Source organism: Sebastes umbrosus, chromosome 1, assembly GCF_015220745.1.
Source record: "Sebastes umbrosus isolate fSebUmb1 chromosome 1, fSebUmb1.pri, whole genome shotgun sequence".
NCBI lineage: Eukaryota > Metazoa > Chordata > Actinopteri > Perciformes > Sebastidae > Sebastes > Sebastes umbrosus.
Genome location: NC_051269.1, coordinates 8,730,185 through 8,745,114, shown reverse-complemented (window position 1 = coordinate 8,745,114; position 14,930 = coordinate 8,730,185). Strand labels below are relative to the sequence as shown.

The 14,930-nt window shown below is 41.6% G+C and overlaps 1 protein-coding gene across 1 annotated transcript; it reads left to right on the top strand.

Annotated features, from left to right (window-relative positions):
* Window positions 1-10,767: 10,767 nt before the first annotated feature.
* LOC119503382 (transcription factor HES-5-like) lies at window positions 10,768-12,125 on the top strand. The gene is made up of 2 exons (XM_037795191.1): window positions 10,768-11,158; window positions 11,255-12,125. Exons 1-2 carry the CDS (start codon window positions 11,096-11,098, stop codon window positions 11,639-11,641), a joined length of 450 nt encoding a protein of 149 aa, XP_037651119.1. The 5' UTR covers window positions 10,768-11,095; the 3' UTR covers window positions 11,642-12,125.
* Window positions 12,126-14,930: the final 2,805 nt, after the last annotated feature.

Below are 14,930 nucleotides of genomic sequence, written 5' to 3'. Positions count from 1 at the left end.
GATAGCTAAATTCAAGATGATCATGTTTGAACCTGTTTGTTGATGAGCTCCTGTTGCCTCCAAGTTCCCAGAAACCAGCCAGTTCTCCTGCACTAGAGACTTCCTGAACCAGTTTCCTTGGAAGTTGGTGAGACATAACTTTATTTAGGAATATGCACAATGTGAGTACAATATTTCCAAAGACAATTTGTTTTCAGTATCAAAGTAATCCAGTGATAGTTGTCTGTACATCCATGGCTACACTGCAAACAGGAGCAGCTAATAGATCATTCAGCAGACTTTTAATGGAGAAAGTTTGACTGAATGTAAATTCAGACTAAAAACAGGGTTCAGTTTGTAGCGTTTGCTCAAGTTTTGTCTGGAAATTTATGAATTAAACATACATGGTGCTTCTGACCCAACTATATCTGTACAATCAGACTGGATGAACACTTTATGAACACAACACATGAAGATATAAACAAGATACATGATAAACAAGATATGATCTCTTTGATGATTACTCTTAGGGCTGTCACGATCGACTATCGTGGCCATAAGAGTTCAAGATAATGATATAACAATATCTTTAGAAGATTTGAAAGTACTAATGCCCTATATCATCTTTAACTCAACTTTTAATTGTCCTCATCTGTGGATCCTCCAGCAGGGGGCACTGCTGGACTCTTTCCACTGCTATCTCTCTGCACAGAGCCTCCATCTTCTCCTTCATCATCTGACTCTTCTGCTCCTCTTCCTCCCTCAGTGCTGCCATCCTGACCTCCTCTTCCTCTTCTAGAAACTGGTGAAGCTTCTTAAACTGATCCTTAATCTGCCTCTCTGTTTGTCGGGCCTGGACCTTCATGAGTCACCTTAACTTGTTCAAAAACCTTCAACTTCTCCTTTAAGGGCTCCAGAGTTTCCTGAAGTTCCTTCTTGTGTTGTCGTGCAGCTTCATCGATGGGTCTGAATCTGTGGTTGGTGTGTTTTTCTGAATCTCTGCAGATGAGACACACCGGCTGCTGATGTATGTAAGAGGACAGAACCTGCCAAAATCAAAAAATAATTGAATAAATATATGACTCAATAAATAAATAAATAAATAAATATGTAATTAAACATAGCAAAAAAATATTGAAAATAAATGTAGCCATTAATTAATTAAAAGATTTGACGTAAATTGATATTGCTGTTTTAACTTGCTTCTTTATTTATTTATCTTTGTAGTAATTCCTTTATTTATGTATTTTACTGTAAAAAAAACTGTATAAAGAAAAGAATACAGAAATAAATAAGTTTGGGGAAATAAATAAAGGGTGAAATAAAAAAAAGCAAATGCAAAAATAAATAAATTAATAAACAATAAATACACAAACAAAATAAAAAAAATTAAACAGAAGAGTAAATAAATAAGTGAATTAATACAAAGATAAATAAACAAAGAAGCAAATTCAAATAAATGTCAATTTATGTCACATTTTATCAATTAAGTAATGGCTACATTTAATGACATATTTATTTATTTATCGAGTCATTTATTTATTTATTTTTGATTTTGGCATGTTCCTTCCCCCATAATGATGGTCCAGACAGAAGAGTTTGAGTTTCTCAGACTGCAGAGAGTCTCTGATCTCTCTTCTGTAAGAAGGCCTCACACAGGTTCTTCAACACCCGGTTTAAAGGTGGTTTTCTTTGAAGATCTTCTCTTACAAACTGGACACTCGTGTGTTGGTTTCTCTCTCCAACAGCTCTTCAGACAGTCTTTACAGAAGCTGTGGCTACTTGATAGAACTTGACTTAACTTGTTTTGACCAAACGATTAATTGATTATTCAAAAATATAACCAGCAGATTATAGTCATAGCCCACAGTTGACACACTGGCATCAGACGGTGTCAAAGTGACTAGTGTGAGTCCTGCAGCACTTCCAAGCTGTCAGACTACAAAGACGTTTTATAACTTCAGGATGTCTCACTCTGCCACACTTCTGCCAGTTTAACGTCTTTACAGTCGTCCTGCTTAACGACACAATAAAACACGCTTTCTTCCAGATACAGACAGTTTATTTTCAGGTATTTATGTTTTTGTTCAAAAGCTCCATTTCTCACCAATAGGGACTCATTTTCCAACAGTTTCCTGCCTTTTGTGCAGTGGTGGACTGTATCTAAGTACAATTACTCAAATATATTTAACCCTCTGAGACCCACAATAGAGCCGTTTTAGTCTTTTTTAGGGGGGTCCAGGGGGTCTTTAGGGGGAGATAGCGGGTCAGCAGTAGATGTCACATAGAAGTGGTGTACATCATCGGAAAGCTGGGAACCTGAAGATTAATTTGAGATGCAGCTCAGCACTGTGTGTCAAGTTCATCTAGTCATAAATCAGAAATAAACATTAATTTTTGGGTTGATACCATTTGTTACAGATTTGAAAATACCACATTAAGACACCAAGACCTTGAGGAACACCATAGAAAAAAGTCATGCTGTGTTTTGGTATAAAAAACTTTTGACATTTTGAGATTTCTTCAAGAATTGCATATTTTCGGCTATTGGATTGCGAGCACTTCTGTTGTGTAAACTGCTCAGATACCCCCTCAATCAAGCTAGGAAAGCCATCCATCATCTCAATGCCCTAGGTCTCTAGTTTGTTTTATGCAATTCCACGACTGTTTATGGACCCTAAATACACTGCATTTAAAAACTGCATGTTTTTTTGCCCCAAACCGCATGTGATTATCATAAAGTTGGCATGTCTGTTAAGGGGAGACTCGTGGGTATATATCTTGAGGTCAGAGGTCAAAGGACCCCTTTGAGCGTTATTTAGCCTCCTCCCCAACAAGCTAGCATGACATGGTTGCTAACGATGGATTCCCTAGGTTCTAGTTTCATATGGTGCCAGTATCTTCACTCTGTTAGACAGTTAAGTGAAGCGATCCCACAGGTCTCAGAGGTTAATGGTTAATGAATCATGTTTTATAGATGACTAATAAGCCTGTTCAGAAGGTCACCTATTCTTCAACAGTTTACACCACAAGCTTCCTTCCAGCCCACGCATCGTTCACATGCACAGTCCTAACGTCTGTGGCTATGTGCATGGACTTCACGTTACGATTCCAATCACCTTCTAACCCAATCAAAAGACTCATTACATCGGTCCATCAACTTAACACGCCATCAGTGTTACAGCATTTGGCAGTTTTCTGGACATTTTGGATTGCCATTGTCTGTTTTTCAATCATTTCCATTTGGTAATATAAATGTTGGTAATCAAGGACAGGAGGAGCCGGGAATCGAACCCCCAACCCTCTACCTGCTGAGACTGTGCACAATATAACACTTTAATCACTATTGAATACTTAATATTAGGGAATATTTTTACATTGAAAAACCATCTGTCTGAATGTATATGATTAAATTCTCCAATATGAAGTTTCTACGTAAGGTGAAGCTGATCGTCAGATGTCTGATGGATTACATTCAGGTTTGATCGATCATCACTGGTAGCCCAGATGGTCAAGCTCAAAGATTTTGTATCAAATACATACAATCCATTATTTGAATTTGCGTAACTTGAAATGACCCCACTGAAAACATAAAAGAGGGAAATTCAGCTTGATGGTTTTCAAAGTAAAATATATCAACTCTTTAAATTGGGTGGTGTTTAAATTTCAAAATAAAGTATTCGGTTGCTTCTAATATTCACATCCTTATGGCCTTTCTTTTCTCCCATACGTGTTGACAATAATACTTTTGTACTAACATTTTTAATGCACAACTTTTACATGTAACAGAGTATTTTTAAAATATGGTATTACTGCTTTTACTTTAGTAAAAGATCTGAGTACTTTTACACTCTGAAAGGAGGATCTGGCATAATGAGTATGTTTACTGTAATCATTTAAGTACCTTTTGCTGCTTGTACTTTTGTATATTTTTACACTCTGAAAGGAGCCATTTGGCTTGCTTCTGCTTACTTAATGTTATAGTTGTAATTGAGTATTTTTACGTTGAGTGATTATGGAGACATTTTGTGTCCCTGAATATTAAATAAAATCCTCCTTGTATTATAAAGCATATACTGCGGTGAGAATGACAGTTATTGGAGAAGCCTGCGATGCTCATTTGCATCAGTACAAAGTGTGTTTGATGTGTGAGCAGAGCAGGTCCTCTCATTGTTACTGGAACGAGGCCGAGGCTTCCCTCTGCACAGAAACGAGGAGGAATGCATTGTCGTGCACCCTGAATGGAAGCAATACAATAATAAGTGTGCTTGCATGCTTCAAATAGCGTTCTTCTCACCGCTGAGATTCACCGTTGAACTCAGTAAACAGATCAACACTAATTCAACGGTCGGATATCCAACAGTTTTAGTGTCATAATGAAGCGGCTGCCATATTCACATGGAAATGTTAAGCTGCTTATTACCATATGGCCGCACTTACAAGCAATAAAGTGTACGAGCTGCTGGGAGAGCGGAGGGGAAACTCGGACACACACTTCCCAGTTGTCGGCTCTGAATGGTGTGTGAGTGTGAGAAAGCCGGTCTTTGTCCACCGAGCAGCAGCTGGACCTTTCACTCTGTGACAACACGTTTACTCTGCTGACACCAAACTCCCGCCAAAACGCTCACAAAGACACTTTTCAGAAGCAGACTTTAGTTTTTTCTGCTGATGTCTGAAGTCACACTTTATGTCACTTAATAAAACTTAAGTTGTAAGTAACAGAGTAGAAATTAGGGATGCACCGATCCAACTTTTCAATCCCGATACCGATAGCGATACCTTTGCTTTGGGTATAGGCCGATACCGAGTACCGATCCGATATCAATGTTTAATTAATATGCTGTATGCCTCACTGTGTGGAAGTGACCGGGATCATTCTTTAATGTTTAAGAGAACATCAGGTTTGACCTAAATACATAGATTTAAATTTACTGAATTGTTATTTATCATTAAAATAATAAATCATACACCAACAACTTTGTAAAAAATCTTTAAAATGATCAGGAATTATAATTCAAGTTTAAACCTTTTTAATGCAGCAACAAATTGGTCAAAACGTAATCAGGAATTAAAATTCCAGTATATAATAAACATAGAACTGAATTTAGTAGATCGGCCCCATTGTCACCGATAGCCGATCCAGCTATCTGAGTCGGTATTGGCCCACGAGGGAAAGCGTTCGACCAATCAGGTGCCTAGCGCCTTGAGTCTAGTGGCAACCATCAAGCGTCCAAAGCTGGGAAGCGAGGCGATCCCTCGCGATAAAAAAACGCCCCTGTTGATATGTACCATAACCCAGCCGAAGGGGGCATGGCGCGAGGTGGATGTGGCAAACGCCATCTTGCTTTACTTTTCACCCTCTATAACTGGGATTGTTGGTATTGGCAGTGGTAGTAGAAGAAGGCTACGCGAAACTTTTTTTCTGGAGTAAACCTATTAACAATTAATAGTAAAACTATAAATACCGCACAGTAAAATTCCTGCATTCAAATTTTTTCATCAGGAGCAGAGTGAAAGAGAGATATTATCAGCTCAATATACTTAAATTTACTAAACGTCTGTTCAAGGAGAAGCTTTCAATACTAATATGATGCTGGATAGTTTAATGAATAATAATGCATCATATTTGAATCGTCATATTTTGTGAGTAAAAATCTGAATCTGAAACATAACCAGTAACATTTCTCTGTCCGATGAATGTAGTAGTACAATGTTTTCCTCTGAAGCAGAAGTACACAGTACGTAAGCAGTTGAGTTGAATATTTTAAGTGCTTTGGGGGCCCTTTTGTTAGTTATTTCAGGGTACAATAAGTTAGAATAGTATCATGATTCAATATTACATCCATCCATCCATTATCTGTAACCGCTATCCTATTCAGGGTCGCGGGGGGGGCTGGAGCAGATCCCAGCTGACATTGGGTGAAGGCGAGGTACACCCTGGACAGGTTGCCAGACTATCACAGGGCTGACACATAGAGACAGACAACCATTCATGCTCACATTCACACCTACGGGACATTTAGAGTCAACCATTAACCTGCATGTCTTTGGACTGTGGGAGGAAACCTGAGCACCCGGAGAAAACCCACGGTAACACGGGGAAAACATGCAAACTCCACACAGAGGGGCCCCAAGCCGAATTCGGACCTCCGAGGCGACAGTGCTAACCACTGCACCACTTTGCCGCCCTTCAATATTAGATATATATCGATATGATATATCTATCTAAATATAATAATAAATGTAAAGCTGTTTGGGGCCCTTTTAGTTGGGGGCCCCAGGCAGTTGCCTATACCTTGCCCAACGGTAAAGTCTGCCCCTGCTACTGAGCTGCTGCTGGTTGCAGCTGGACCATACCGGGACTGGGACAGGTGGGAAAGTCCGAGGGCACCTGGTGGACGGAAGGAGAATGGCAAAGACATGCATGGACATGTGTGGAGAGAGGACAGAGAGGAAGAAGAAGCAAAAACAGGACACAAACAAACTCGTCCAACATGAACCTGTTGTTCTCACTCACTAACAAAATAAAATATTAACAATAATGTAATGAAGTCATGTAATAAAATGACATGTCTGAGCAACCCAACACCTTGTACTTGAAATATAAATATAATATCCAGACATTTTTTTTATCATCAACTCTGCGAAACATTTAAAAGACACTGAACTAGCTGCTGCTGTCAGGGCTGCACCCAGAGACCAGGTGAGGTTTCCTCCAGGTCTCTCTCTGTATACCTCACCTGTCACTGATCTTACAGGTAACAATGAGCGGAGGGAAAATAACAGGATGTAAAATATCTGTAAGAACCATGGTATAGTGAGGGACAAGTCCCCACCGTCCATCTACTGCTATCATTCTTACTTCTTTCTCCAGGCCGAGTACAAAGCATTCTTGAGGCTGTTGTGATGATGAACCAGGCTTTGACTGAGGCCTGAGCCACAAAGACAGGGTGGGGGTGTGGGGTGGCTCCTCACTGAGGAGCTGGGAATAGCCTGACCCCTGATCCTGGATCTGATCCAGGGACATGTGATGTGACTTCAGAAAAGACACTCATGGCGGGAAAACTTGACTATTGTTGAACACCTTCTGTCCACTTTAGGTCGGGGGTTTCTTTTAAGGGAGGGGAGCTCAGATCTGACCTCTGATGGGATTTCTCTTCTTAAGTTAGAAAAATAAGTGTTTTACTGTTGACGGACACACAGACAGATGTTGAAATAAGCAGCTGTTTGCTGACGACTTCAATATAAATATGTTATAATGTGTTCACTACTTGTTTCTGCTGAAAACAATAAAAACATCAGTTAGGTTAGCTTTAAAGGTCCAGACACACCAAGCCAACAACAGAGAACTAGCGGCGATGACGGCCGACTGTTGCGTTGCCTCGCGTCACCTATGTCTCGGTCGACAAGTTGCATTTGAACACACCGCAAAGACTACAGCCGACGGCCGGTTAGCACGTACGTTCTGCACCTGTGTGAGAGGAAATACCTCTCTACACCAGCAGATGAAGGTAGTCTAGTATTTGTCATTCAAAAAGGGAAACAGGAAGACCGAGTATGGCGGATATTTAAGCTGTTGTTATGATACGTACATGAACAACACGTTCTCACTCCAAACTCATCAAATCCCGCTTGGTCAGTGCCCCTCGGCATCGGAGACCGATGCACCGGTTACATCTATTGAGTTACTTTTGAACTGACCAGGGACGGCGTATCAATATACGCTCGTTACATGCATAGTGTCCTTTCAAAATAAACTTAAATTTCACAGGAAGTTGGGTTCAGGCAACACAACCACTTAGTTAGGGTTAGGAAACAGTCGTGGCTGATGTTAACTTCACTTTCTAGCGACTGATGGGACTGACGATACAGATGAGTCACGTGACTAACAACGTACGGGAAAAAATAAGTCAACGTTTAGTTTCACTCGGGACACGAACAGCGGTCTCCTGGTTGAAAGTCTTGTGTTTGTTTGACCCACCCGTCCTGAATGAACTCTCTCTCTATTAAAACTTGGTGCGGGTGGGTTTACATTGGAGTTAGTTGAAAGCCCAGTTCGTCACATACTGCTGCTAAAGGGTGCTTCCATGCGTCGGTTTCTGATGCCAAGGGGCGCTGACCAAACGGCGGTATTTGACGAGTTGGGAATGAGAACGGGTTGACGTGAATAAAAGCGGCGTTTGTCGACCATTTTCACTCTCACTCACCACTTAGCTTCATTCCAGATGGCCATGTCGTAGTGAAAATATCTGTGTATTGGAATGATCCGATGAGATGAGGATTGAGAAGAGCCTTCTGTGTTTGCTCCCTTTGACTTTACTCGTTGGCTGTCTTTCCTCACTTCCGTTTCTCTTCTCGTGCACTGATTCGTTTAATCTGAACAGCCAATCAGAGTGATTTCTCTCACAGACGGGCGCCGCCGCTGCTGAATTGGCCGAAAAAACTCAGACACGGGCTGACTAGAGCCGACAGACGCTCACCGACGGCCCCAAACTGTCCGATGGTCAACCGTCGGCTTGGTGTGTCAGGGCCTTAACATCATTTAAAATACCTTGTTACACAAAAAAGTCCTGCATTTAAAATTTAAAAGTACAAAAGTATTAGCAACTTAATATACCTAAAGTACCAAAAGTAAAAGTACTCATTATGCAGAATAACATATATTAAATGCCCATGTGTATTAAAGCAGTAATTAGTTCATTTGTTCACGTAATCGTCAGTGAATATTTTCCATCATGATTTCTTCGATAGGTAGATCAGGTACCAGAGCACCTTTTCCTCTCAGTACCTGCACACTAGAGGTGTGCTGGGGGTCCTTGTCTCATGCCCCTCCTCCCCCCCCCCCCACCGCCCGGTAGCCGTCCAGATGGCTCATTGAGGCCGGAGCATAATGAGGGTCTGGAGGATCAGTGGCGGCCGCCGCAGGGTGGGCCGCCGCCCTGAATGGAGCCTGAAGTGTGGGAACGAGGAGCCGCTCGCAGCTCTCACACATTCCTCAGCGCAGAGTGCTGTTTGGCGTGTGCACGTGGGAGGGGGTGCTGGTGTGTGGGTGTGTGTTGGCGGGGCCAGTGCTGAATGGTTGGTGAGGGGGGGGCACTGGAATGTGTTTATGTGTTTTCATCTGCATATTGTGTCATGACTCACTTGTAAGAAATGCATCCTGAGGACCAGAAGAAGAAAAGATTTCACCATCTGCCTCCTTCTGCACCTTCATGGTCATCAGCACACATTAAAGAGCACATTACTCCGTGACTTCCTCCCTCGCTCTGGCAACCATCCTTCACCCTTCTCTCTAGTTGCTCTATCATTACATCAGTATAAATGTTCATAAAAGTAACCTGTTGAAGGGGAACACCACCCAGATGAAGAATTCCAATATGCTATATTCTATAGGCTAGGAAAGTTCAGTCAATGTTAGTGAACATGAGCTCCTCTCTCTCAATGCCAGAAACCAGAGAAGTAAGTCTCAAATAGTGATGTCATAGGGTATAAAGTCTGGAGCTGCTCAATAGACAATAAAGACTGTGATTTTGGTGGACCAATCAACTTTTAAGTTATTAAATCAATCAAGCACCACGCCGATTAATAAGATTAACAGCACCATGTCCTAACCTTACCCTCCCTGCAAGAACATCTTACGTTTCTATAGTACTCTCCTCATGGCAGCGACTTGTTTAGATAGATAGATAGATAGATAGATAAACTTTATTGATCCCCGAAGGGAAATTTGCTTATTACAGCGGAGTTGAAGGATCCTCCAACTGAAGACACTCTGCTGTCTGACCAGTAGATTGTGGCCGGGGTGAGCTGTTGTCCATTATGCTTAGCAGTTTGTGCAACATCCTCCTCTCGAGAAGCAACTCGAGGGGCTCTAGAGCAGTCCCCAGCACGGACCCAGCCTTCTTAATCCATTTGTAGTGTTTTTTTGTACATTGTTGTAGTCGTGGTACTTTTACTTGTGTAAATGATGTGAGTACTTCTTCCAGCAGGTGTTGAATCACATGTTTGGTTTATGAGAGGGCTGCAGGAGGAGGAGGAGGAGGAGGAGGAGGAGGAGGAGGAGGAGGAGGAGGATGAGGTGTAGTCATCAGTAGGTGAGGATAAACACACTGAAACTCTCATGAGGTCTGGTTGATGTGAACGAGGGCGGGAATGCAGGGAGACGTCCCACACGCGTCCCCCCAGCTCAGCAGAGCCTGTGATCTGATACTGCAGGTTGAAAGGCTCTCTGAGGAGGAGGTGAAGGGGGGGGGGTTGCTCTCTATTGACTGGAGGATGTGTGTGAGCAGGATCCCAACCTCCTTTCCCACACTCTCTTTCCCATTTATTACACATTCTCCTAAAGAGGTGAGTGAAAGAAGAGGAGGAGGAGGAGGAGGAGGAGGAAGATGGAGGGTGATGGGGGGGGGGTCACACAATAGAAGTGTGCCTTCCCAGAGGACTCTGGATAATTGTGTTTAATTGACAGTTTCTTTTTCCCTCCAATTCTCTCTGAGTTTTTCCTTCCTTCGTCTCATTTAGTCTTTTAGTTTGTTCTCAACCAAAGTGAAGCAGAACATATTAAACACTTTATTTTAAAAAGGTTATAGTGTTTATTTTAATTTATTTTAAATTTTAAAATATCAAAAGTTATAAAAAAAATACAGTCTTGAGTTATTAAATATTCATTAACATTTAAGCAGCAATTAAATGTTCATTTAATTTGTAATTTAGTTTTTCTTCTCTGTTAATCCAGCAGCTCTCAGGTCAGTCCATCTGTACAGTAAACTGTAGTAAATGTAAACTGACCTGGTGTCAGTGCTGTGTGTCTTATCTTTATGTGTTTAGTGTGTGCACATCTGCAGCAGCCTGATCCCATCAGACAGCAGGAAGGTTCCCAGGTAATAAAAGCTTCACATCTCTGCAGCAGCACTCCCTCCACTGAGGCCATGAGGCCAGTTAACCAGCAGATAATTGATGCCTCTCTCCTATTGTTGTGAGGGCCTCGCCCACTGGCCTCGGAGTGTGGGAAAGCTAATCCTGCCTGGGACTCATGGCTTTGTAATGCTAATGTGGGCCTATAAATAGAGGAGAGGGCTCCTCGCTCCCATCACAGCTCACTCTGCTCTCCACCAGAATGGCTCCGAGCAACGCCAGAGACTCTCCCATCTCACTGCTGTCCACCAGAGACAGACACAAAGTAAGTCCCTGCTTCTCTTCGCTCTGATGACACTTTTCTCTGCCGCTTAGCTTCACTGAATGTGTTTCTGACCCGGCTTCCTGTTCTGTCCCACAGATGAGGAAACCGGCGGTGGAGAAGATGCGCAGAGATCGCATCAACAGCTGCATCGAGCAGCTCAAGGTCCTGCTGGAGAAGGAGTTCACCAAACAGGATCCCAACGCCAAGCTGGAGAAGGCCGACGTCCTGGAGATGACAGTGGCGTTCCTGAAGCAGCAAATGCAGCCCCAGAGCCCGGCCAATCACACGACGGCTCACGGCGACGGCTACTCACGCTGCTGGAAGGAGACGCTGCACTTCCTGTCCGCCAGCTCCCTGAAGGAAGTGACAATGCCAGCCCTCCGGTACCTCCACGCTACACCGGCCCTCTCCTCCCACAGCCACATCCAGGCTGCAGGCAAGCAGCCGCCCGGCCCAGACAGGGCGGTGTGGAGGCCCTGGTAGGAGCTGGACCACACCGGATGGATGTTCTCCATCATCAAGCCTGTAGGAGAATGATCTCCACATCGCTTACTCAGCGGATCTTTCCTTCTTCGATTCTGGAGACTTTTAGGTTTCTTCATATTGAAGATCTGACAGCTGTTCAGTTTGTGCTCTGTTGATGCACGTTGTTAATCCTCCTGTTTCCTGTGAGGACTGTTTGTAGAGACGCTGTCTCCATGTGGACGCTCGCTGAGCCGACTGAAGCCATAAAAGCCGGTTTCTAGCAGTGTGTTGAAGTGATGTCTGAGTGCCTTTAATAAAGGCTGTGTGGGACATTACGGTCTGTGAGGTGAAGCGTTGACACTGTGTGTTGCTCTGATGACTTGTTAAAGTGATTGAATGTGAAAACAAACCTGTTTCCTGTGGAAAAGTAAAAGTCTTTTAAAATGAGTACTTGTAGTCTCAAGAGAGAAATTTCAAAATAAACTATTTTTTTGGAAAATGATCTTTATCTTTTCTGTGTTTTCTTGTTCTGAGGGAATATAGAGGGACTCATTCTTGACCTGCTATGAACATTATTGATGTCCATTAAACATGAGGGCAGAAAGTGTCAATGAGCAGCTGATCAGAAAGATATTGATCTCATTAATCGATGACAACAGGGGGTGTTGTGTGTAAACTGACTGCAGCAGCTACTGACCCCGTGGGTTTACAGCTCTTCCTACTTTCCCACACACTTCAACCGAGACGAGGCCCTTTGTGACCAGATAACACCACTTATTGTGTGTGTGTGTGTGTGTGTGTGTGTGTCAGTCGTCGTTCATCACTTTATGACCTGGTTGTAGTTTTATCTGAATGTCTCATGTCACCAGTGTCCCTCCACAGAAGACGTGTCCGCCCCTCAGTGGGACTCACCTGGTTCCATAAAGGTTATATGAAATTTAATGAAAATATGATGTTGTTGAGACAGGATGAGCAGGAACTGGAGGTCAGCACATTTAGATTTAATAGATGAAAATCTGAATTGTGAAAAAACTATAATCTTCACCAGTGGTTCAAATTGAACACACTCCATATTTAATGTGAATAGGTTCTGTGTCTTTGTCAGTCTGAAGGAAAACAGCTAAACATTATTCAGGGTTTTAACTCATTAAAGAACTTTTAACTTCATTGAGTTTGTCTTCAGGTTAATTTGCGTTAAAAAAAACACATTTTTAAATTGACATTTGTTAAAAGTAGTGGTTGAAAGTAACTATGTGCAGTCTAATATTTTACATGCAAAACATTTTTATGATTATTATAAATCTTATAAACAGAATAAACTTACCAACAATATATACATGATGAACCCATCACTTTATATACTGTATATCATAATAATTATTATTTATAGACCTCTACACAAAACGCAAAGCAAATAATAATAATAATAATTAATATAATTATAATAATAAAAACCCTCCCCTGACTACCCTCCCTTCAACAAAACTAAAAAAATCTACTAATAATGTTCATACAGACCTTAAATAGAAATAGAACTGACCCCAGTTCAGATTTATAAAAGACGAGGAACTAATGCAAAATTTATGTGTGTGTGTGCGTGCGTGCGTGCGTGCGTGTTTGCTCAGAGTGTATAAACCCATCGGCTCACACCTGGGAGGACACACCTGCAGCCCGACTGACACCTGCTGACATCTAACGCAGGGAAGAAATTTCCCACACATCCAGGTATATACTGTATATATATGTATATATATGTATATATACATATATATACACACACAGACACAGTCAGTCATGTATTCTTTAAATTAATCTTCAGAAAGCTGACAGCTGGATTTTAAATATAAAACAAATATAATTAAATTTTTATGTTTCAATACATCAGTTTTCAAGAAATAGTATAAGTATTTTTTGAGTAATTCTAGCTTTATATACAGTATATATATTCTATGATTCAAGATTTTAACTGCAGGACCTTTACTTGTATCTTTACATTGTTGTACAGGTACTTTTACTTAAATAAAGTACTTCTGAGTGCTGAACCATCACATGTTTTTAATGTAAAATCTTAATCTGAGAAACAAGCAATAGTAGTGTAGTAAAAGTACAACATCTTCCTTTGAAATGTATGATATATATACAAGGACACTGATTTTACATGAAGACAAACAGTTTGAACACCTGGTTTAATCTTTAAAAACATATTTCATTTCATAAATGAATCTTAATCTGAGAGGAAAACAGTAACTCCTGCCGTCAGATAGATGTCGTGGTATAAAAAGTATTTATGTCGTGCAGTAGAAGTATAGAGGAGCAGTACTTGAGTAGATGTACTGTCCACTGATCCTTGAACCCTGACAAGCATCATGCAGATACAATGGAGGCAACCTTTTCCCTCCAGATCTGGAGGCAGCTTAGTGAGCAGAGAAAGGCGGGGGCAGCCGGGTTAGGAGGTTTCTCACCAACATGATGGTGGGGGGGTGGTGGTGGTGTTAGGGGGGGTAATTTAACACGGCACACTTCCTTTGTCCCGGGATGAAGGGGGAGAAAGGCTGAGGAGTGTGGGAAAGCTGTGGAGAGGCAGACTCCACACAGGGGAGGCGCCCTGCAGCCCTGCAGCCAGGCAGCAGCTCAGCCCAGCAGCTGGGAGATGAAACCAGAGCTGACAGAGACCACCACCACCCGACGGCCGCCGGGGGGGTTAACATGGAGCTCACACAGTTCAGATAAACCTCTCTGATGGAGGCCGCTGCACGTGTGACAGCACGCGGTCCATTTATGCCCTGCTGCTCTAAATACACAGGTGATTATTATTACATGTTGTTTATCTGTACAGCACACTTCACAACGTGCTTCTCACAACATGTTCAAAAGAAAAACATGAAAATAAAAGTACAGAAATGCCTTTTGAAGGAAGTTTAAGAAATGAGATATAATACACAATTCTTTAGCTCTTTCACTTATATAAATAAATATTACTGAGGGATCCAGAATTTAATTAAATAATACATTAATTCAGAAATAAATTAAATAAAGTATGCATGATTAAATCCCACATGTTCATCTCCTGTGGGACAATAATCATCAACGATCTGACAAGAATCTAAATGATCTGTTTTGTTTTGTCTGATTTTATTCAAATTTTCAAAACATATGTGGACCCACATCTTATATACTTTATACATAAAGAGAACTAGAAGAAGCTCAAAACTTATTCTGTGTTGTCTTAGCTGCTGTTATGTGATGTATGAATTATTCATCTTATGAACATGTGGAATTAATAAAAAAGGACAACAAGCCAAAGATG

Excerpts from the sequence above, each read along its gene's own strand:
- LOC119503382 (XM_037795191.1), top strand. The coding sequence starts at position 11,096 with ATGGCTCCGAGCAACGCCAGAGACTCTCCCATCTCACTGCTGTCCACC. Across the intron at positions 11,159-11,254 it reads CCACCAGAGACAGACACAAA|ATGAGGAAACCGGCGGTGGA; the intron begins GTAAGTCCCTGC and ends TCTGTCCCACAG.